At 36.9% G+C, this 22,680-nt stretch overlaps 2 protein-coding genes across 3 annotated transcripts in view; one reads left to right on the top strand and one right to left on the bottom strand.

Annotated features, from left to right (window-relative positions):
- The window catches only part of LOC111142451 (ubiquitin specific peptidase 14), a 43,056-nt gene extending 33,176 nt beyond the window's left edge, over window positions 1-9,880 (top strand). For both annotated transcript variants that reach the window (XM_022495603.1, XM_022495602.1), the window contains 4 exons: window positions 212-340; window positions 7,566-7,626; window positions 7,974-8,081; window positions 8,768-9,880. In XM_022495603.1, the coding sequence (XP_022351311.1) occupies window positions 212-340; window positions 7,566-7,626; window positions 7,974-8,081; window positions 8,768-8,919 (450 nt within the window). In that variant the 3' untranslated portion in view covers window positions 8,920-9,880. The remainder of the gene's footprint in view (window positions 1-211; window positions 341-7,565; window positions 7,627-7,973; window positions 8,082-8,767) is intronic.
- A 1,843-nt stretch (window positions 9,881-11,723) lies between these two features.
- Window positions 11,724-22,680, bottom strand: part of LOC111142540 (THO complex 1) — a 53,275-nt gene continuing 42,318 nt past the window's right edge. Inside the window, exons 16-21 of the mRNA XM_022495799.1 lie at window positions 22,415-22,510; window positions 21,783-21,848; window positions 16,551-16,634; window positions 13,449-13,596; window positions 12,638-12,713; window positions 11,724-12,127 (exon numbers count right to left, since the gene is read on the bottom strand). Coding sequence (XP_022351507.1) covers window positions 11,832-12,127; window positions 12,638-12,713; window positions 13,449-13,596; window positions 16,551-16,634; window positions 21,783-21,848; window positions 22,415-22,510 — 766 coding nt within the window. The 3' untranslated portion in view covers window positions 11,724-11,831. The remainder of the gene's footprint in view (window positions 12,128-12,637; window positions 12,714-13,448; window positions 13,597-16,550; window positions 16,635-21,782; window positions 21,849-22,414; window positions 22,511-22,680) is intronic.

Here is a 22,680-nt window from a genome sequence, read left to right as displayed (position 1 = left end):
TTAGGCATGGAGCTTATTTTTAAAAAAAATTGGCACCTGATTTTGAAAATAGGCACTATGATGTTTTCAGCTGCATAGATTTCCAAGTGGTTTTTAAATAAATTTTATTTTCAACTTCATTTGAATTATGAAAGTACTACTGTAAAAGCATGAAGATATTTTAAATAACTACTTTTATAAGGGTGTTGACACATATTTTTTTTTTGTATAGGATGTAAAATTTCCTCTTATGTTGGATGTGTATGAACTGTGTACCCCAGAACTTCAGGAGAAAATGGTCTCTTTTCGATCAAAATTCAAGGATCTAGAAGATAAAAAAGTGAATCAGCAGCCAAAGACAGTAGGTTCTTTTTGCTCATTTTCTCATCTTAATAGTTCAGAGTTTAATTAATATTCAGCAGTTACCTTGTTAATGTCCGTAATTTGTTAATCTCTTAGTAAAAATGGATGAACCTGTAGTTTACTTAGCACATACACAAAGTTTTAGGTGTATTTTAGTGTAAGAAAAAGGACTCTAGTTATGGTAAATAGGCCCCTTATGGTAGAGTAAGCTTAATATTTTCTTTTCTCCTGTAATCTCTAACCTGTATTCCTTTTATATGTATCTCCTCAGAGCATTTCACATAAAATCTTGCCCAGTATTTTCAGTATATTTTACTGTTTTCCTTGTAAGTCATGGAGTTACCTCTATTTTTAGATGGAATTAGTGGTGTAGAATATTGGCTCATCTATGCCTATAGTTAAATAAGTGTATCTTTCAATTTTTTTGTAAATTCAGGTTAGTTAACATGGAGTGCAGTATTGGTTTCAGGAGTAGAATTCAGTGACTCATTACTTGTATATAACACCCAGTGGTCATCATAACATGCGCTCTTCTTAATGCCCATCATCATCTAGTCCATCTCCCACCTGCCTCCCTTCATCAACCCTCACTTTGTTCTGTATGGTTAAGAGTCTTTTATGGTTTGTTTCTCTTTTTTTTTCCTCCCTCCCCCTCTGTTTATCCGTTTTGTTTCTTAAATTCCACATGAGTGAGATCATAATGGTGTTTGTCTTTTTCTGATTGACTCATTTCACTTAGTGTAATACACTCTAGCTCCATTCACGTTATTGCAAATGGCAGGATGTCCTTCTTTTTGATGGTTGAGTAATATTCCTGTGTGTGTGTGTGTGTGTGTGTGTGTGTGTGTGTGTGTACACATATCTTTATCCAGTGGACATTTGGACTCTTTCCATAGTTTGACTGTTGTGGATAATGCTGCTATCAACATCAGGATGTATGTACCCCTTCAAATCGAATCTGTCTTTTTGTATTCTTTGGGTAAATACCTAATTGTGCAATTACTGGATTATAGGGTATTTCTATTTTTAACTTTTTAAGGAACTTCCATGCTGTTTTCCAGAGTGGCTTCCCACCAGCAGTGCAAGAGGGGTTCCCCTTTTCTCTGCATCCTCACCAACAACTGTTCTTTTATGTTGTTAATTTTAGCCATTCTGACAGGTGTGATATATTGTATCTTTTAATAAGTGCTGCTTGTATGCCTGCCTGTAACTGCTAAAATCACAACCTTAGGAAACTTTAATAAGTTGTATTACTTTAGGGTACAGCTGAACTATGTTGGATTTTCCCCCCTCCACGGTGAAAAAGATCTTTCTGGAAACTAGAAATATTTCCTGTGTGATATTATATATATTTATATTCTTTTGCAATTGCTGTGTGTGTGTGTGTGTGTTAAATGCTTTTTTTAAAAACATTAAACTTGATTTTGAGATAATTGTGGAATCACATGCATTTATAAGAAATAATATGAAGAGGGGTGCCTGGGTGGCTCAGTTAAGTGACCACCCTCAACTCAGGTCATGATCCCAGGGTACTGCCATTGAGCCCTGCATTGGGCTCCCTGCTCAGCTCCCTGCTTCTTCTTCCTCTGCCTGCCACTCCCCCTTCTTGTGTGCATGTTCTCTCTCTGTCAAATAAATAAATATTTAAAAAGAAAAAGTTGAGATCCAGATACCTTTTACCAAGTTTACCCTGTGGTAATATCTTGCAACACAATAATACAGTATCATGATTTGGATATTAACTTTGATGCAGTCTAGATACAGTACATTCCCATCCCTACAAAGATTCCACATACTGCCCCTTTGTAGCCAAACCCACTTTCCTTTGGCCCCTGCCGCCTCCTCAATTCCTAGCAACTGCTCATCTGTTCTCCATTTCTGTAGTTTCGTCATTTTAAGATATGAAATGGGATATCTGTATATCTATATCTATATACCCATTATATATATAATATTTATATCCATATATATTATATATATATAACACTATATAAATAAAATCATATAGTATGTAACCTTTTGGGATTTTTTTCTCCGCATACATAATTCTCAGGAAATTAGCCCAGGTCATTTTGTATAGCAGCAGCTCCTTCTTTGTTGCCGGAGAGTATTCCATGGTATGCATATGCCATATCTTGCTTAATCGTTCAGCTGTTGAAGGAGAGCTGGATTCTTTCTAGTTTCATTTATTTTGCATAAAGCTACTGTAAGTATTCATGTACAATTTTTTAAAAATATTATTTATTTATTTGAGAGCATGAGCAGGGGTAGGGACAGAGAGGGAGAAGCAAACTCTGGGTTGAGCAGGGAGCCCGATGCGGGGCTCAATCCCAGGACCCTGGGATCATGACCTGAGCCGAAGGCAGATACTTAATCGATATAGCCACTCAGGCGCCCCTCATGTACCAGGTTTAGTGTAAACATAACCTTTCATTTCTCTGGGAATAGATACCCAGTAGTAAAATTGCTAGATAGCATTAATTTTTTTTTTTTTTAAGATTTTACTTGTTTGACAGACAGAGATCACAAGTAGGCAGAGAGAGAGGGGGAAGCAGGCGCTCCGCCAAGCAGAGAGCCCCATGTGGGGCTCGATCCCAGAACCTCAGGATCATGACCCAAGCCGAAGGCGGAGGCTTTAACCCACTGAGCCACCCAGGCGCCCCCTACATTTAATTTTTAAAGAAAGTGTCAAAGATTTTCCATAGGGACTATACCATTTTAGATGCTCATTAGCAGTATATGACTGATCCACTTTGTGCATTCTTGCTAGAATTTGGTGGTGTCAGTATTCTTTATTTTAGCCATTTGGTTAGGTTTGCAGTGATATATCATTGTGGTTTTTTTTTAATTTGCTTTTTCCTAATGGCTAATGATGTTCAATGTGTCTTCATGTGTTATTTGCCATCTGTGTATCCTCTTTGGTGAAATATTTCTTCATATTCTATTTTTTTCTATTTTTCACTCTTGAATTTTGAGAGTTCTTTATATTATAAATACTAATCCTTTGTCAGATACATGGCTTTTATATATCTTCTCCTTGCCTTTGTCTTTGTCTTTTCATCTTCTTAAGGGTCTTTTGCAGAGGAAAAGTTTTTCATTTTTAGGTATTCCAGTGTATTGTTTTCTTTGGTGGTTCTTGCTTTTGGTGTCATATCTAAGAAACCATTGCCTAGTAAAAGGCAAAGATGTATATTTGTTTTTCTTTTAAGAGTTTTATAGTTTTAGTTCTTCCCATTTAGGTTTTTGATCCATTCCAGGTTAATTTTTATATGTGGGGTGAGGTGCATATCTACATTCATTCCATTGTGTGTGCGTAGCCTGTTCTTTCCCCACTGAATGGTCTTGGGGCCCTTGTATAAAGAATCAGTTGACTATAGATACATATATTGCTGGAATCTCAGTTGTATTCCACGGGTCTTTGTGTCTTTCCTTATGCCAGTACCACAGTCTTGATTACTGTAATTTTGTAGTAAGGTTGCAGCAAAGTCTGAGACTTTCAGCTTTTCTTCTTTTCAAGATTGTTTTGGCTTTATGAATCTCTTGTATTTCTGTCATTTTAGGATCAGCGTGTCTGTTACTTCAAAAAAAAACAACAGTTGGAATTTTGATGGGATTGCATTGAATCTGTAGATCAATTTGGGAAGGATTCCTATTTTAACAGCATTAAGTCTCAGCAGTCCATGAATTTGATGTCTTTGTATTTATTTGCATGTTCATTAATTTTTTCAACATGTCTTATAGTTTATAGTCTATAAATGTTGTACTTTGGCTAACTTTATTCTTAAGTATTTTATTCTTTTTTGATGTTTGAGTAAGTGGCATTGCTTTCTTAATTTCATTTTGGGATTATTTGTAATTAATTATTGTATATTGATCTCGTATCCTCTCCTTTGCTGAATTGGTTCATTGTTTCTTTTTTACCTCTTTTATTTTTTGAAAGAGATTGTGTAGAATTAGTGTTAATTCTTTTTTTAAAAGATTTGGTAGAACATTCGTGAAAAAGTCAGCCTGGAGATTTTTTTCCCCAGACTTTTTTTTTTTAAGATTTTATTTATTTATTTATTTGACAGAGATCACAAGTAGGTAGAGAGGCAGGCGGTGGGGCGGGGGGCGGTCACTGAGCAGAGATCCCAATGTGGGGCTCGATCCCAGGACCCTGGGATCATGACCTGAGCCGAAGGCAGAGGCTTTAACCCACTGAGCCAGGTGCCCCTCCCAGACATTTTTAAATTAAATATTTACCTTCCTTTGTAGTTATGGGCTATTCACATAATGTGTTTTGTATTAGATTTGTTTTGGTACTTTGTTTTCTTGGAATTGATCCATTTTATCTAGCTTGTCAATTTTGTGTTGTAGTTGTTCCTTGTAGTTATTTATTTATTTATTATTTATTAAAAGATTTTATTTATTCATTAGACAGACAGAGATCACAAGTAGGCAGAGAAGCAGGCAGAGAGAGGAGGAAGCAGGCTCCTTGCTGAGCAGAGAGCCCAATGTGAGGCTCGATCCCAGGACCCTGGGATCACGACCTGAGCCGAAGGCAGAGGCTTTAACCCACTGAGCCACCCAGGCGCCCTATTTATTTATTTATTTATTTATTTATTTATTTTAAAGATTTTATTTATTTATTTGAGAGAGAGACAGTGAGAGAGAGCATGAGCGAGGAGAAGGTCAGAGGGAGAAGCAGACTCCCTGTGGAGCTGGGAGCCCGATGCGGGACTCCATGATCATGACCTGAGCCGAAGGCAGTCGTCCAACCAACTGAGCCACCCAGGCGTCCCCCTATTTATTTATTTTTGATATCTACAGGGGCTGTAATGATATCTGTCCTCTGTTTCATTCCTGATACTAGTAATTTGTCTTTTTTCTTTTCCTTGGTCAGTTTTGTTAGAGGATTGTCAGTTTTATGATCTTTTCAAAGAACTGGCTAAATGGATTTGTCTCTGTATTTCTGTAGTATTAATGATTTCTACTCTTCTTCTGCTTGTTGGGGTTTTATTTTGTTTTCCTTTTTCTAGGTTCTTAAATTGTGAGAGCTTAGGTTTTTTACTTCAAACTTTCCCCTAATGTATTCATTTAGTGCTATAAGGTTTGTCTCAGTAGTGCTTTCACTGTGTCCTACAAATTGTTAACATTTATTTGCATTTTCATTCTGTTCCTTGGTTTTTTTTTTTTTTTTTTTTTTTTTTTTTGGGGTTTTACTGATTTATTACAGAGAGCACAAGAATGAGAGAGAGCATGAGCAGGGCCTGGGGTGGGGCTGACGTAGAGGAAGAAGCAGACTTCCCGGATCAGGGCGCCCTGTGTAGGGCATGGATCAGACCTGAGCTGCTTACCCAGCTGAGCCACCCAGGCACCTCTCTGCTCCTTGTATTTTTAAAAAATCTCCCTTGAGACTTCTCTTTGACCTTGTATTATTCATAAGTGTCTGGTTTAGTTTCCAAATATTTGGAAATTTATCTATTATCTTGCTGTTACTGCTTCTAGTTTGATTTCATTGTGAGAGAAAGTACTTGTGTGATTTAAATTCCTTTAAATTTGTTCAAGTTTGCTTAATGGCTTAGGATGTGATCTATCTTGGTATATGTTCCATGGGTACTTGGGGGGGGGAATTGTATTCTACTGTTATTGAATGGAATGAATTTTCTATAGATGTTGATTAGATCCAGTTGGTTGATGGTGGTCTTGCATGTTCTAAAACGATGCTGTTTTTCTGTCTAGTTGTTCTGTTAGTTTTTATGAGATGAGTGAGGAAGCTTAAATTGTGACTTTTATGTGTTTCTCCATTCAGTTCTGTCAGCTTTTGCTTTGCATGTTTTGTAGTTCTGTTATTTGGTGCATACATCTTTAAGAGTGCTAAGTATTCTTGGTGGAGTGACCTTTTTATATTATGCAATGCCCCTCTCTGTCCTTGGTAATTTTCTTTATTCTGAAGTTTACTTTTCTGATATTACTATTGTCAATGCTGCTTTGTTTCTGTTAATGTTTGCATGATGTCTTTCTGTATTCTTTTACTTTAAATTTGCCTATATTATTATATTTGAAGAGTTTCTTACCGCATAGAGTTGGTCATGTTTTTTAATATACTGTTATATCTTTTATTGGTATATTTAGACCATTTACATTTAATTAATATAACTTGATTTGTTAAATCTGTTATATTTTGCTTTCTCTTCTGTTTTTCACTTCTCCCTATTGCCTTGTAGGTTTACTTGACCATGTAATAGAAATCTAATTTGAGGGGCGCCTGGGTGGCTCAGTGGGTTAAAGCCTCTGCCTTCGGCTCCGGTCATGATCCCACGGTCCTGGGTTCGAGCCCTGCATCGGGCTCTCTGCTCAGCGGGGACCCTGCTTCCTCCTCTCTCTCTCTGTCTGCCTCTCTGCCTACTTGTGATCTCTGTCTGTCAAATAAATAAATAAAATCTTAAAAAAAAAAAAAAGAAATCTAATTTGACTTACCTTCAATTTTAAAAAAAAATACTTTTCTTTGTATACCTTTTTCTGTGGTTGCCTTAGATGTGAAATTTTAAGACAAAAAGGAATGGTTGTCTTCATTGACTTAATTGCCATTTTTTTGTTGTAGGAGCCTTTAACTTGTCACTCCAGCTATCTTTAACCTACTTGCATTGTATTCATCATCATTATAGTTTTTAATAACTTTGTGCCCATATGCCTAGATAAGTTTAATATTTTTATATTACACTGAACTGGGTCGAGGCAGGGAATTCCCACCAAAAATCTTTGTCTAAAATAGTAAATTCTGTCTCTTTCAATACTCAGTTCATTTGAGCAGTTGGCCATGTCTTAGTAGGTTTAACGTTTTTTTGCAGTAATTTGACTTGTTTCATTGTGGTACCTTTTTTTTTTTTTTAAATCCTGTGTGGTTTGTGATAGTATTTTGGTAAAAATATAGAGTTGGGTTTTCCTTTCCTACCCTAGAGAGCTGTTTATCTGTACTGCTATATTCACTGGTATGCTATAGGTTTAGCAGCTCATAGTTTGTCCTAGAATCAGAGGGTCTGTTACTGTGCATACAAGACTGTATATTGTTTAAGTGTAGCTCCTTTGGGTTTATAGTTTTAACTATAGTTATATCGTTTTAGTAATTTTGTAAGGTAGTGTTTTGCATTGTCGCCAGTAAATATTTGTGGAAATGAATACTTATTGAGAATACAAATTTTATTTCCAGTGTCATGATTTAAAATTAAATTTTTTCCCCTCAGAGTGACAAAAAGAGTAGTCCCCAGAAGGAAGTTAAATATGAGCCTTTTTCTTTTGCTGATGGTAAGTGGAAAAAAATCATTTCAATTGAGTTACTCTATGTGTATTTGTGTGTTTAAGGTAAAATTACTGTCTTGACAAACTTACCTATTTTTTTTTGATATCATGCTTTTTTTAAAAAGATTTCTTAAAATATGTTACCTTAAATTAGACATGCAGTAAAAATCAGTCTTTATAGTTCTGTGAATACCATACTTCTTAAAATATCTTCCATAAATCCTTAACTTTGAACTGTAGTATCTTACTGAATTCTAATAATAGGCTAACCTTCAGACTTCTTGCTTGCTACCTAGCTGGAGAAAGCACATCTCTTCATTGTCTAATATTGTGGGATTTACATCTTTCTTTAGACATTGGCTCCAATAATTGTGGATACTATGACTTACAAGCAGTGTTAACACATCAGGGAAGGTCTAGCTCTTCTGGCCATTATGTATCATGGGTGAAAAGGAAACAAGGTAAGGATTATGCTTTTTGTTTCTGGTTTGTTTTGTTTTGTTTTGTTTCCCCAATTGTTAATTATTTTAGCAGCTTAGTACAAATTTTATAGCACAGAAGTTTTCAAACTTTTTAGTGTCAGAACCTCTTTACATTCTTAATTGTTGAGGTCCACAAAGAGCTTTTGTTTGAGGATTCTCTTTAATATTTACTATAATAGAAATTAAAATTCAGAAATTAACTCATTGGAAACTGGCCGTAATAAACCCATTACATACCACATAAGTAACAAAGATAACAGTATTTTCCAAAAACAAAAAAACAGCAAGAAATAGTATTGATTTGTTTTTGTAGGCCTGCTTTGTCTGGCTTATTAGGAGACAGCTGGATCCTCCTGTTTCTGCATTTAGTCTCTTGCTTTATCACACATCCTGTTTCTTCTGGAAAATTCCAAAGCACACTTGAAAGAATGAGGGGATAAAGGCAAATAATGCTTTAGTGGTGATAAAAAAAAATTGTGACCTTCATGGTACCCCTGAAATGGTTTTGAAAACCTGAGTGGTATCTGGATCACACTTTGAAAACTATTAGTATGGCAAATGGAATACTGCTGTGCATAATAAAATTACTCAGTACCTTTTTTGGAATGGAACTGAGAAAACCATGTAATAAAATATTAATTTCATTTTCTTCTCTTGCTCTTTAGATGAATGGATTAAGTTTGATGATGATAAGGTCAGCATCGTGACACCAGAGGATATCTTACGGCTTTCTGGTGGTGGAGACTGGCACATAGCATATGTTTTACTCTATGGGCCTCGCAGAGTTGAAATAATGGAAGAGGAAAGTGAACAGTAATCTTCATTTTAGCTATTTATGTTTAGGTGTGAAATAAATGTTATTTGTTGATCATTTCTATAATCCAGAGCTGTAGAGGAAGATATTTAGGTGGTGTTATGTGTTTCCCCTCTCATGTGGAACAAAAGAGGGTGAAGCAGACCACTCTGGATCAACCTAAAAAAATTACAGAAAAAAGAAAATTGCCTTTGGGACTGTGTTGCCCTGTACAAAGGTTGCAGGAAGACATTTTAAAAAAGCTTATTTCTTGCATTAATCTTTAAAAATTCTGATTTGAAATGCCTTTCAGCCATTGCCTTCTGTGATAAATTTTTCCCCCTGCCTTTTCAGCCCAGGATTCAGCAATCAGATGTTTATTGCACACCTATTACTCTTTTTGTTGTTGTTGTTCTTGCATGGTTCAAACCACCAGTGATTCATAGCTGCCCATCCTTTGCCTTATCTAACAAAAATTTTGCCAGGAAGGTGGAAAGGAAGTAAGTGTTGCTCTCATTGTGTTACTCAGTGCTGCTGCCCACATCCCATGGAAACACGGGTACAATCAAGTATTTGTCCAGCCTGACTGTTGCTGGCTTTTCATGACTTTAAAATAAATTGTGACCAGTAATAGTACATTTGATTATACATTCATTATTGTGTCTCTCTGATGTACTATGGTTTGTATATTTAACTTTGCAATGGTTTTGTAGTAATCAACCTTAAAAAACGTTGACAAGCTCTGGTTGCTTATTTTTAGAAAATGAGGATATTTAATAAAAAAAAAAAAAAGAGGGACTAACAGCTTCTGACCTCAAGTCTTTTGTCTGAGTGTTGGAGCTATGCTTGTTTAGGTATATTTAATAGCAAGCAGTTGCTGCACGTGGTTAGTTTTACTCTGCTGTTAGGCATCCATTTAAAAATGTTCTCTTCTGCCTTCTCACATTATGTTCTGTTTAAAAGAAATATAAAGTTGTAAAATTAATGGAGTTCTTTGGATGCTGAATGCAACGATGTTTATTGGTCTCTTTTCTTTGGCTCAGTTGATGTCTTTACTCTCGTCTAGTCCCAAAATCTTAATGTCTTATCTCAGAATTGAATAACAGCAATGATTTTTAAAGTGATGGTGAAAGTGCCAAGAGTAAGTGATATTTCAGTGTGGTAGGTTTCTCACATTTTAATACATTCTAATTAATTAGTTCCTCACCTTTGTTTCAAGGGCCTTGATTGCTAGACAGAGGATAGGAAATTAGCTATTTGTCTCTGATTTTGAGTGAGGTATATAAAATGAAGTTTGGGGATTATCATGAAATCTTATGCTTATATTCATGCTGTCTTCATGCTCTGCAGAGCATAGCACTGGTTAACTATTAGATTCCTAGAGAATAGTGGCCATTTTCGTCTCTACTTTGAACAATGTGATAGTATCTGAGAACGCTAGGGGATAAAATAAGGATTTCGGGGAAACTTATTTGTATGTAGCTTCTTCCGCTAAATGGTAGTTACTGGTAATCATTACTCCCTTTGCCTTGGTGGAGAGTGTAGATTAGAATGGGGAGGAGGAGACCCTAAGAAGTGTAATGATTCTTAGATATTGTTATGATGCTTGTTGACTCTGCATTTCTTATTCAGGCTTACTTGGTCTGAACAATTCTGAGGACATAAATTTAGCAATTAGAATTCTAGTTTCTGATTTGCAGGATGCTGTAGTTGGTAGATAGATGAGGTAGGTTTAGAACAAAGTATATGCCTTGAGTGGAATTAAAATTTTTAAATTGTAATTCCTTATAAAAATTGATTTCATTTTATTTGATCCAAATAAGCATTATTCCAAAGATTTTTTTTTTTAAGAAATTGGACCTATACTGTGTTTTAAATTTTGTATCTTTAAATACAAAAGATTTAGAGTTCAGCCTTGCATATAAGTTGAGAAGGGAAAGTGGTTGAGAAAATGTCGATTCCTGAGTGTGCCTTCTATGCTGTGCCAAGAGCACTGAGGCCCTTCTGCTATTAGAGCTGTGGTGTATCACTGTTGCCTAGCCAGTGAGGTTACGCCCAAGCGAGAACATTTATGGTATAATATCCACTTAGTAGGCTTTCAGGATACAAAACAATAATGCCCTAATGTTAGAGCCTTACAAGGTAATTACACTTAAGTGGGAACAAGAAAAGTAGATGGTACTGTTTCCAGCCATTATTACATCGTGCTTTGCTATTTATAGATTACTTTCACCTACATCTCAAACTTCACATCAGTCCCGGGAGTTATCATCCCTATTTTAAGGACTTAGGATTTTTTAGAGTTCACCCTATTTCTTCTAAAGTTGGGGGCTGGCAAACATTTTCTGTAGTGGGTGGGGTGGATAGTAAATATTTCCAGTTTTGCAGACCAGATCTTTGACATAACTAACTTCCGCTGTTGTAGCATAAAAGGATCTGTACTTAAGTCAGCAGAGTTGTGTGCTGATAAAATTTTACTTGTAAAAATAAGTGGGAAATGGGCTATTGTTTGCTGATCCTCTGCTTTAAAGCATAAATAAGACTAGAGCAGTCATATGGTTTCAGAAAGTCATTCTGGGATTTCCAGAAGAGCAAGTTAAATTTTGTAACTACTAATGGCATGTAGGAAACGCAGTTGGCATGGTGTATCTTAGGAAACACTATGCTCCCTAAAGATTGCTTAGTGACTTCATTATATTTTAACAAAAATAGGTGACCTTGAAGTCCACCTTCCCAGCCTATTCCCTTGTCCTAAAACCCTGAGATCAGTTATCAAGAGCCAGTACACATTCTGTTATTCTTGGAGCACCAGGCAACTGTACAACAACTGTTATAAAAATGTTTATTGTTTACCAAAACCATTGGACCTCTTATCAAATGCTGCTTGGTAACAAAATCTTATCACAGTTTTAATAAAAAAAAAAGAGAGAAAGAAGCTAACTATTTGTCTCATTGTCATTAGTTAGACTTTCTGCAAGGTCACTTAATCCGGACTTATTCAGTGCGTTCATCAGATTCTCAGGTGTTGCATGTACTCCCTCCTGATCTTGCCAGGCAACCAGTAGCTGCTTAGCTCTCATCTTCATGTCTTCACTGTCACACTCAATTTGTCTAATTTCCGAGTCTTTCATTTCCAAGTAGGGAGCCAGGATCTTCCATTGCTCGCCCAGTTTACTGGCAAACACCTCTATTTGTTCCCCTGTTACAGGTTTGTCTCGTCGAACATCAGGGCCTAGGAAACACAGGAGATGTGAATTATGTACAAAGTGTGAGGATATGTACAGTTCAAAATATACAACAGAACTGGGAAGATACAGGGCCACTGAAATATTAACCACCTTTCATAAGCTTTATTTTAGAAGTAGAATAATTCCTTTCTGTATTTTCCATGGGGTAAATATTGTTCTAACAGACATGATCACTAGGTAGCTGTACTTTTAAAATGGAAGCTGCTGCCTTTATTTTAATAATGAAGGCCTCCCCTGAAAAGCAGCTAACTGCCCCCCTCCATTAACAGGTGAGTCACCTTCAAATGTAAATACTTCCCTTCCCATCACTTCTAAATTTTATTGCATAAAGTGTAATATTTTAGAAGTTGTCAAGCAATGTTTAAAATTCCTCATATAAGAAACAGCTGAAATAAATGGTAGAAGTTGAGAAGTAGATCAAATAACGTACCTCTCAACAAAGAACCCCAATCTTTTCCAATTTTGTAAAATAGCCAAGAAAATTCAATTCTTACTTTCATTTTCCTTCAGTAAAGCATCATTATCTTCCTCATCTTCATCCTCACCTGTTTTTATTTCTTCAGAAGGAGGCTAAAATGAGGAAGAAAGTTTAAAAGAATGCCAACTTATAAAATAACTGGGGATACTACTGGTTTAGACATGAGTGGCTGAGATACAGGGCCCAGAACTTTATCCTTGAGCATGTTACATGTGAAATTCTGGTAAGGATCACGGATGTGGGGTGGTGTTAACCTGGAGAAGGAGTGGATGGGAAAGACTCCTCTTCCCCCACACCTGGGACAAAGGGAGCCACTAAGGAGTATGGGAAGATCAAAGATGATTTGCAAACATCCAGTGTACAGTAACAATGGACTAGAGAAAACTAGGGAAGCAACCAGGTCCTTAAAAATTATCGAGGAATTTTGCAGGATAGTTTTACCATATTGTAGTAATACAATGAGAAAATTTTATTGGAAAAGAGAACAGAGTAGAAAGGTCAAGGTGCCTACTGCTACCCATAAAAGATCCTGTTTGATAAGGACAACACTGGCAGACAGGAGAAATTCACGTCTGAGTTTACAGGTGAGATAACTGTTTAACCAAAATACTGTGAGCTTTAAAATTACATGCTTTATAAAAAATTTATCAATTTATGTACTTCCTATAAATGTACACCAAAATGCATTTTTCCTTATTCTTAAATATGAAGGTTTGTAGGTGATTTTTTTTCCCCTGCGATGAACTGTAAATTCAGCTTCTTAGCGATAGTACTTTTAAGTAAGATAACAACTAAAGACTATGAAAATGCGGATGGATATTACTTACTGGTAATTCCTTTGCTAGCTTTATTACCATGTTTTCGAGATACTCTGGCAAACTTTTAAATTGCTGGTTGGTTGGCTGGAAGAAGTGAGGGCTTCTCCGTGCTAATAGTCTCAGGGCTCTCCAACCATAATTTGAATTGTTCACAGCCCTAGGAAAAGAAATGTCAGTCTTGTAATTTATGGTTTCTTTTATTTCTATATGCCTTCCAGTTAGAATATAGAATGTCACACAGTAAATTAGGTTAAGTAGCTAAAGGCACCATTCTCTTTATTCTGATCTTATTCCTAAAGAACCTCTAAGGGTGCAGTACACTTACAAATGAACACTAGAAATCAGAATCTGATGAGGCAGGTTCTTATGCAGCAAACACATCTGAAAAGTTTATATACATTTTACTTAATATAAAAAGCTGGTATGTGTATAGTGATGAGGTTCTGTGTGCAGGACAGTTATCATCTACCTCTTTGGAAAAAATAGGTTTACTATATTCAGTGAGTTGATATACTGCAATGCCATCTGCAGGTGTGAATTTCAGAGTATTTTATAAGTTCAACATTGACTTCTGACCATATTCAATATGTCATTTTCCGTTTATATAAACATCTCATTTTAATTTGCTTAATAACAAACTCAATGAATAAAAATGGTTCCAAAACAAAAAGGGGGAAGCATGAATGGACACCCCAGTGAGCAGTGATGACAGAGTCCACGAACTGTTCCCGAATGGAGCACAGCAGCGGGTGCCGCACAGGGAGAATGGAAACCTCACAAGTGCTAAAAATATGTTCCAGAACCAGCCATGCTGCAGAAGAATCCAGAGCACAAATTGTGAAGATCCCCCTAAGTTCTTAAGGGTAGCAACCTGGTTTATTTAGTCCTCTCTTACAAATGAGCGTCTAATTTTAACAAGTGCTAAACTTGCAAAACTACTCTTACACTGTGGTCTTGCCAACTTAATGTCATGGTATAAGGCTTTGCCTGATCAGTTAACCAGCCTATCGCTCTGACAACTTTCCATTTAAGCAGTTTCAGTCTTTTTAAGCACTTTCAAAATTCCCCACCAGTAATACAAACTTTCTTACTCTCCAGGAATGCATAACACTCAGGTTCTGAAACCAAGGTTCGTGGAGAACTATCTAACCTTCATTCACTCAACAACACTCAGACCTTATGGGTACCCTGAACACTTGAGACACTGCAGTCAGAAGCAGGGCCTTGAGGCCAGAGTGATTTCCTGGCTCTGGCATTTACTAGATGAGAACTTCAATACATGATTCACTCTCTGCCTCACTTTGTTTAACTGTAAAATGGAGATAGGGGCAGTTTCTACCATACAGGTAAATATGGTAAGTGCTCAGGGAGTCCCTGACAGACCGTGAATGTGTGAATGTACTGGCAAGTGTCACTGCTATTGATAAACACAAGGTATAAGAATTTCACACAGTGGTAAGGATGAGAACATAAGAAATGAAAATTTCAGGTAAGGAGGAGCTTCTGGGCCAGGGAAAACTGCCCTTAGGCAGTATCTCAGAGGAGAGATGAAGTGAGCCCATACCACAGGAATAGCCTGGGCAGAAGTTTCAAGTAAACATAATAGCAAATGCCAAGGTCCTGAAGTGGAACGACCTTCTTGAGTTGAAGAACAGAAACCTGGCTGGTGTAGCGAGAGCAGAGAGAAAATGACTAAAGGAAATGTGGCTGAAAGTTGTCAGCAGCCAGACTGAGGTCTTTTAGGCTCCAGTAAGAAGTCTGGGTTTCATCCAGGCAGTCACTGAAACAGTTTAAGCAGGAGACCAGACTTTCTGAGTTTAAAGACCACAATGCTCATGCTGGAGAACTGACCAGAGCATCCTTCATTAAGAGATCACAGTAACCAACTCGTAACTAGTCACAAGGTCACACTAGTCACAGCACTCTATTTACTGTGTGCTAACTACATGTCCTGTGTGGTTCAAAGTGAATCATCTTCTTTAATCCTCAGAATAACCCCATGAAATGGGTATTATTACTATGTAGCAATGAGAAAACAAGCAGAAAGGGGTTACAGTCGCCCTAGCAGTCTAGCCAGTGAGTGACAGAAGTGTCTTGGATTGGAACCCAGGCAATCTGACAAAGCCCTTGCCCTTAAAATAGGACACCACAATGCCTATTTAAAACCATGGGGCTGGGGAACCTGGGTGGTTCAATCAGTTAAGCATCTGCCTTCAGCTAAGGTCATGCTCCCAGCTCAGCCGGGAGCCTGCTTCTCTCTCTCTGCTTGTGCTCATTCTCTCAAATAAAGAAAAGAAATAGCCATGGGGCTGGGGTACATGGGTAGCTCAGTTGAGTGCCCAGCTCTTGGTTTCTGTTCAGGTCATGATCTCAGGGTTGTGAGATCAAGCCCCACGTAGGGCTCCACCCTCACCATGGAGTCTGCTTGAGAGTCTCTCCCTTTGCCCCTCACCTTGCTTGTACACTCTCTCTAAAGTAAGTAAATAAATAAAATCTTAAAAAAAAAAAAATCTTTAAAAACGGTTGTGTGGTGTTGCCTAGATTAGACGAAAAACCTGAGACTGAGCCCTAAGGTTACTCCAAAATCTGGGAGTTAGGCAGAGTGGAAGGGGAGCCAGCTGAGACGCAGTGAGGCAGGAGTGTAGTTTAATGGGTGCAAAGAGAATACATTATGGAAGGAGAGAAAAGTGGGAAATGCTGGGAGGTTGGAAAAAAGATGCTATGACCTTGACAACCGCTACTTCAGTGGAGGGACAGGGAGACTACCCAGTGGCAGTGAGCTGACAAGGGAACGGGAGGTGAGGAAATGAAGGCAATGGTTATCAACATGTCTCAGGAGGCACTGACTGGAAGGGGAAAAGAGGATCATTAGAGGGAAGGTGGAGGCCCAAGGGGACTGTTCTTAACTTTCAAAACAAGTGTGATTCTGTCATGCTGGTCAGTGGGCATGGCCACTGAAATCAGGAATGTGTACCTACGTGAACCTGGTACATAAATTCACCTAAGAGGAAAAGTACTAACCTGTCAATGGTCTCCCTTGATTAGTGTTCTAATGTACACAATTCCTAAAAAAATATTGTAGAATGTTAGCTCATAATAAATACTACTTACTTGTATTCACTTTCAACCATGTTCTCAGGGTCTGCCTGTTCAATGGCTTCTTCAAAAAATTCCTCCAAAGTTGGCATGTATTCCCTGAGTGTTAAAAAAACAACTAGTGAGGATCATATGTGTTTGTTCTTAATAATAAATACTCCTAAAATAATGGCAATGAAAGATTCTAATATTACCCACACTTGAGTTAGTTACATTACTTAGGAACTCCGATTTTTAAGGAGGTAAATGACTCAGAACGGAACTTCTCAAAGAGGACAATAGTCAGTGTGGTCCTGCATCATGTCATATACTATACTCCATGTAATGTCTCACTAACAGTCACTGGGCTCTATCCTATAATATTACTTGGTCACAGGGGCAGCTGGGGCTTTCAAAGCATTTGAATTTCCCCAGCAAGGAGAAAAATGTCACATCCAGTGTCCGTATTCAAGCACTTTTTTTCTTTAAGCCAGAATTAATAAAACCTACACTAACACCCAGGCCACACTGAGATTTATTTAACTGTGAGCTTATTTTAGGTCATTCCCATGATAGCATGGTTGGTTTTTAATTGCATCTTTCTGGAATTTGGTTTTAGAAATAAGATTTTGATAGTCAAGCAAATAAGACCCAAGGGTCTGATTATAAGACATCTTTGACTAAAAACTAGAAAAATGGGCTCTGTAAGGAAACCTCAAGCACCCAATCTTAGAACTTTCATTACAATAACACACTCTAACTGGTAAACATTAAGAGGGCTGGAAGGTTTCTCTGGAGTTTACCACCACTCTTTTATGTATCACACTAGACAAAGCAAGGTGACACTAAAATCCCAACCAGACTATCATTGATCAGTGTTTGGAACCATTTATTAGTTTAAAAATTACTTATACAATTGATCCTTGAACATCACTGAGTTTGAACTGTGTGGGTCCACTTATTTGTGGATTTTTAAAAAATAAATACAGTATTCTAAATGTATTTTTTCTTCCTTAATATTTTAGTATTTTTTTCTCCAGCTTCCCTTACTGTAAGAATGCAGTATATAATACATATAACATACAAAATGTATTCATATTTTGTATATCAATATATCATGTGTATATGTTACGAGTAAGGTTTCCAATCAACAGTAGGCTACTGAAGTTTTGGGGGAATCAAAAGTTACTTATGCATTTTTTACTATGTGGGGGTTGGCACCCTAACCCCTGTTTGAGGGTCAACTATACCACGAGCAATCAAGACTAAAAACAGAACGAACCTCCCAGGCACTGCCATATATATGTATGTGTTTTACAAATACAAATATATAAAAATAACTACAAATATATATATGCAATTAAAATATATACAAATAAAAATGTATACAAATAAAAAAAATCTACCAGTATTTATGTAGTGTTTTACAAACATTACAAATACAACTCCCCTCTCTGATCTCATTCTCTTTCCCCAGAGGTGGCCACACTTCAGAATCTGATATTTATCACTTAGTATTTTTGTGTTTCTTTTTAAATTGAGTGTATACTGTTTTGAAGCTTTTCAAACTTCTAACCCTGATTTTTCTGAAGCATGTCTATCTGATGCAATAGTCCTCAACCTCATTCTGATGCCTGATGTACAGCAGTCCCCTACACAAACGTATCACACATTATCCATTCTCCCTTTGATATTGAGGTGGTTCCCCCGTTTTTGCTGTGACATTGCTAAATAAACATTCTGGTACCAGTCTCATTTGTGCAGGTGAACTAGTTTCTTTAGACACTATGGTCTTCAAACTTCCCCTACAACCCACAGTAAGGAATTAACTTCATATTACAACCCAAAAACACACACATAAATGCAAGTATGTGTATCATAATATGTAAGTAAAACTAATGTTTCACAAAAATGCATTTTCTGTTTCACTAAAAAAAATGTCAGTAGCAATTAATAAACTGACTTCACAAATCAGCAATTCTCAACCTGTAGTTTTAAAAGAACTATTTTAAGATCAACCAACCCAGGAGTGGAATTGTCAGGATGTACGGTATGCACATCTTTAATTTCTAGTTACTGCCAAATTGTTTTCCAAAGTGGCAGTACCAATTTAGGCTCCCACCAGCATCACTGGCAAATGATTCTTTTTTTTTTTTAAAGAATTTATTTCTTTGGCAGAGAGAGATCACAAGTAGGCAGAGAGGCAGGCAGAGAGAGAGGGGGAAGTAGGCTCCCCACCGAGCAGAGAGCCCGATGTGGGGTTCAATCCCAGGATCCCAGGATCCCAGGATTATGACCTGAGCCAAAGACCAACGCTTTACCGACTGAGCCATCTAGGGGCCCCATATGATTTCTTTGATTCTGGCGTTACTTAGAAGTATCTGAAAGCTTTTAAAATATATTTTGTTACTCACGTATAATTTAAATGCATTTCTGGGAGTGCCTAGGTGGCTCAGTTAAGCGTCTGTCTTTGGCTTAGGTCATGATCCCAGGGTCCTGGATTGAGCGCCGCATCGGGCTCCCTGCTCAGGGGGAAGCCTGCTTCTCCCTCTCCCACTCCCCCTGCTTGTGTTCTCTCTCTTGCCGTCAAATAAATAAAATCATTAAAAAAAAAATGCATTTCTGTTTTCTGTAAGACTGAAGTCTGTTAATCATCTTGTTAAATCCTAAGTTTTTTTGAGCAAACTTACTAAATACTGAAAGTACTGAGTGTCAAAATTCTAGTAAAACATTTTGCAGAAGTGTCAAAATGAAGTGTCAGGATGATGGACTAGTTAATTTCTCATTCTAATTCTGTCAGTTTCTTGAAACTACATTTTTTAGAAACAAGGCTTAGAATATTTCTGATGCATTTTTTCTTGTATCTTTCTGCATTGATTGTATTTTTAATAATGCTTTCTGCCTTTAAGACTCTTCTGTCTGATATCAATATAACTATTCTTCCTATATCACTTTTTTTTTTTTTTTTTAGTTTCAGCCTTTCCATATCCTTTAGGTGTTTCTCATAAATAAAATACAGATGGGCTTTTTTTTTTTTTTTTAAAGATTTTATTTATTTATTTGAGAGAGAGACAGTGAGAGAGAGCACGAGCGAGGAGAAGGTCAGAGAGAGAAGCAGACTCTAGATGGGCTTTTAAAATAGAATACCAACTTCTATCTTTGAACTAGAAAGTCCATTTCCCTTTATTATTGTACCTGAATTTCTTTTAACTATATTGTTTTATGCCTAAGTTCCATCACTTGTTTCTTATGTGCACCTTTCTCCTTGCCTATTTTTGATTGCTTGAGTTTTACTTCCTTTTGTTCTCATCTGAAAGCTATATATTCTATTTCTTTTACATACTTAGCAAGCATGCTTAATAGAAGTTGAGTTATTCATTATCTCTATCTTCATATGTAACATTCTTTAATTCTGATCATTCCTTGTATCATGTTACTTTTATCAAATATTTAGTTCTACCTTTTAAAATAATCCTCAACTAGGAATTATTACTGCCTTTATACAGCAAGTTCTTGATGAGATTTATTCATGTTTACCAATGTCTTTGAACAGCAATGCTTCTTGCAATTTACTCAGTGTTTTCCTGGGTCAATTTCTTTGACAGCTTTTTTATTAAGAACTGTTGATAACGGGGTGCCTGGGTGGCTCAGTGGGTTAAAGCCTCCGCCTTTGGCTCAGGTCATGATACCAGGGTTCTGGGATCGAGCCCTGCTTTGGGCTCTCTGCTCGGCAGGGAGCCTGCTTCCCTTCCTCTCTCTCTCTGCCTGCCTCCCTGCCTACTTGTGATCGCTATCAAATAAATTAAAAAAAAAAAAAAAAGTCTTAAAAAAATTAAAAAAAAAAAAAGAACTGTTGATAACAAATTCTTATGGTTTTAATCTGAAAGTAACTTTATGTCTCAATCACTCCTGATTGATCCACCGTTTAACTTGTTATAGAAATTTGGGTTGATACTTTAATACTGTGAAGGTGTCATTCCAATTTTCTGGTTTCTTTTATTCTTAAAGTCAGCTGTCAGTCTAATTTTGCTTTTTTACAGGTAGTCTGGTTTTTCTCTCTGGTGACTTTACAACAAAGTGTAGAGATAATGGATTTATTCTGTTTATCCTGCTTAAAACCTGTATTTCTTGAATCTAAGAATTTATGCCCATTTCCAGTTCTGAAGAATTCTCAGTCATTATCTTGTTACTGTCTCTCACTTTATTTCCTCATTCTGTTGTTCTTGATCTCACTCTTTTGTATTTTCTAACTCTTGATCCCTTTTACTGCCTTCCTGGTGATTTCTTATTCATTAATTCCTATTTCCACCTGTGTCTAGTCTAATATTTAACATGCCTATTAAATCTTAAAATTTCAATGACTATTATTTTTTTTATTGCTAGAATTATTGTTTTTTTCAAATTTATTTGCTCCTGAGAGTGTCCTGTTCCTTTTTAAGTTTCAATTCCTTCTTTTATATCTTTAACTATCTTAAATACACTTATTTTAAGCTGTATTTACTGGATGGTTTCATTATCTGAAGTGGTTGTCTAACTTCTGTTGTTTGTTTTGTTTGTTCTACCTGCTGATTCTTTCTCATGGTACATTGTTTTCTCAAATGTTTTAAGTTCAGATGCTTGAGTATCTTCAGACTTTTATCTGTAGGATCCTTGTGTGGCTTAGGTTGAAGGTATGACCTCCAGAAAGCTTTGTAACATCAGACTGAGACATCTGAATTCACCCCCTCAGCTAGGGCGTTCCTTTCAAACTGGAGGACTGCATGACAGCAGACCTGTGGTTATTGTTTCTCCAGGTGGACTGTTTTTCTTTTCACCCACACCCCAGTTAGAAATGGACAAGCTTATTTCCTGGCCCAGTGAGCACGTCCCTCCTCCCCAGTCTGCGCTTCTATGTTTAGTGCAGTGCTTCAAGGGCCTCAGCTTTATTCAAAGGAAACTCAGTAACAACTCTGCAGGCCGAAGGCCCTACCTTCTGTCCTTCATGGCTCTTAAAACCCAAGCTCCCTGGCTCCCCAAAGTGGGATGCATCTGCAAGCTTTCCAGCTAGAAACACCCATATTGGCTCATACTTTGGTTTTCGGTTCCCTAACCCTCTTCTTTTGTGAATTTGTATTTTCCTGTGATTTCTAAAAGTATTTTATCCACACTTCTAGGTGTTTCATGGTGGGAAGCCATACTCTGCTATGCCAAAATCAACCATAACAAATTAATTTCATTCACTTAACATTTGAGAAAAGCAGTACCTCATGTGAAACATTTTAAACTTGCCTTGTCTCTGATTTGCAAGCTTCCATATTATCAGGACAGAGATTCCAAAGCCTTGTTAACTCCTCACTACAAAACAGACACATAAATACATTTTTAATGGACATCATCCTAGTATGCCTTAAGGTTGCAAAAATACTTAAACAGTGAATTTTTAGGGGGTGACAGAATGAGTTTTAATTTTCTTCATTAATTTTTGGTATTTGGCAAACTTTCTACATATGCTTGTATTTAATGATAACAATCATTTGTTCTAAAAATATTCAAGCAGAATATAAAGCAATGAATCATTAACTGGAAGGTAACAGAAATTGAAGGATCATGGTACCTTGCAGCAACCGGAAGTGAGCTGGATCAATCTAATAGCAATTATACTGTCTGTGACATGGAAAAAATAGAACAGTCGAGAGCCATGGATTTGGGAAGCAGGAGACAAAATGGAAGCTTATCTATCTATGTGAATCCATGTAAAGGGCCCTTGAGATTGAGAGCATGTGGTCTGTTTTAGTCATCTATGTATGTACCAAACACACAAAAAAAGTGAAAAACACAGAAACTGGGGAGGTCTTACACTAACATCTTAAAAAAAAAAAAAAAAAGAATACCATCCTACATATGGAGACAGGTAAACCTACTTTCCCATCAGAATCTTTTTGTTAGGTCCTTTCCCTAGGAAGTCCTCTGGTGCTGTTCTCTTGCGAGCTACTCTTGTTGGCTTGGTGTCTGACGTTCTGTGGTGAATAAAAAACACTGGAATCACAAATGGATAGCACACATAAAAAGTGTTTAATGTAAAAGAAAATTCAATTATTGTTTTCTTCCCATAAAAACATAAACGTTTTCTATTATTATAGAACACTCATCAGAAGAGAAAAATGCCACATCCAGGGACAAATTACAA

This window comes from Enhydra lutris, unplaced genomic scaffold (assembly GCF_002288905.1).
Source record: "Enhydra lutris kenyoni isolate GAN:26980312 unplaced genomic scaffold, ASM228890v2 scaffoldscaffold8, whole genome shotgun sequence".
Lineage (NCBI taxonomy): Eukaryota > Metazoa > Chordata > Mammalia > Carnivora > Mustelidae > Enhydra > Enhydra lutris.
Note: the sequence above shows the minus strand (reverse complement) of the source record. Positions and strands in the feature narration are given on the sequence as shown.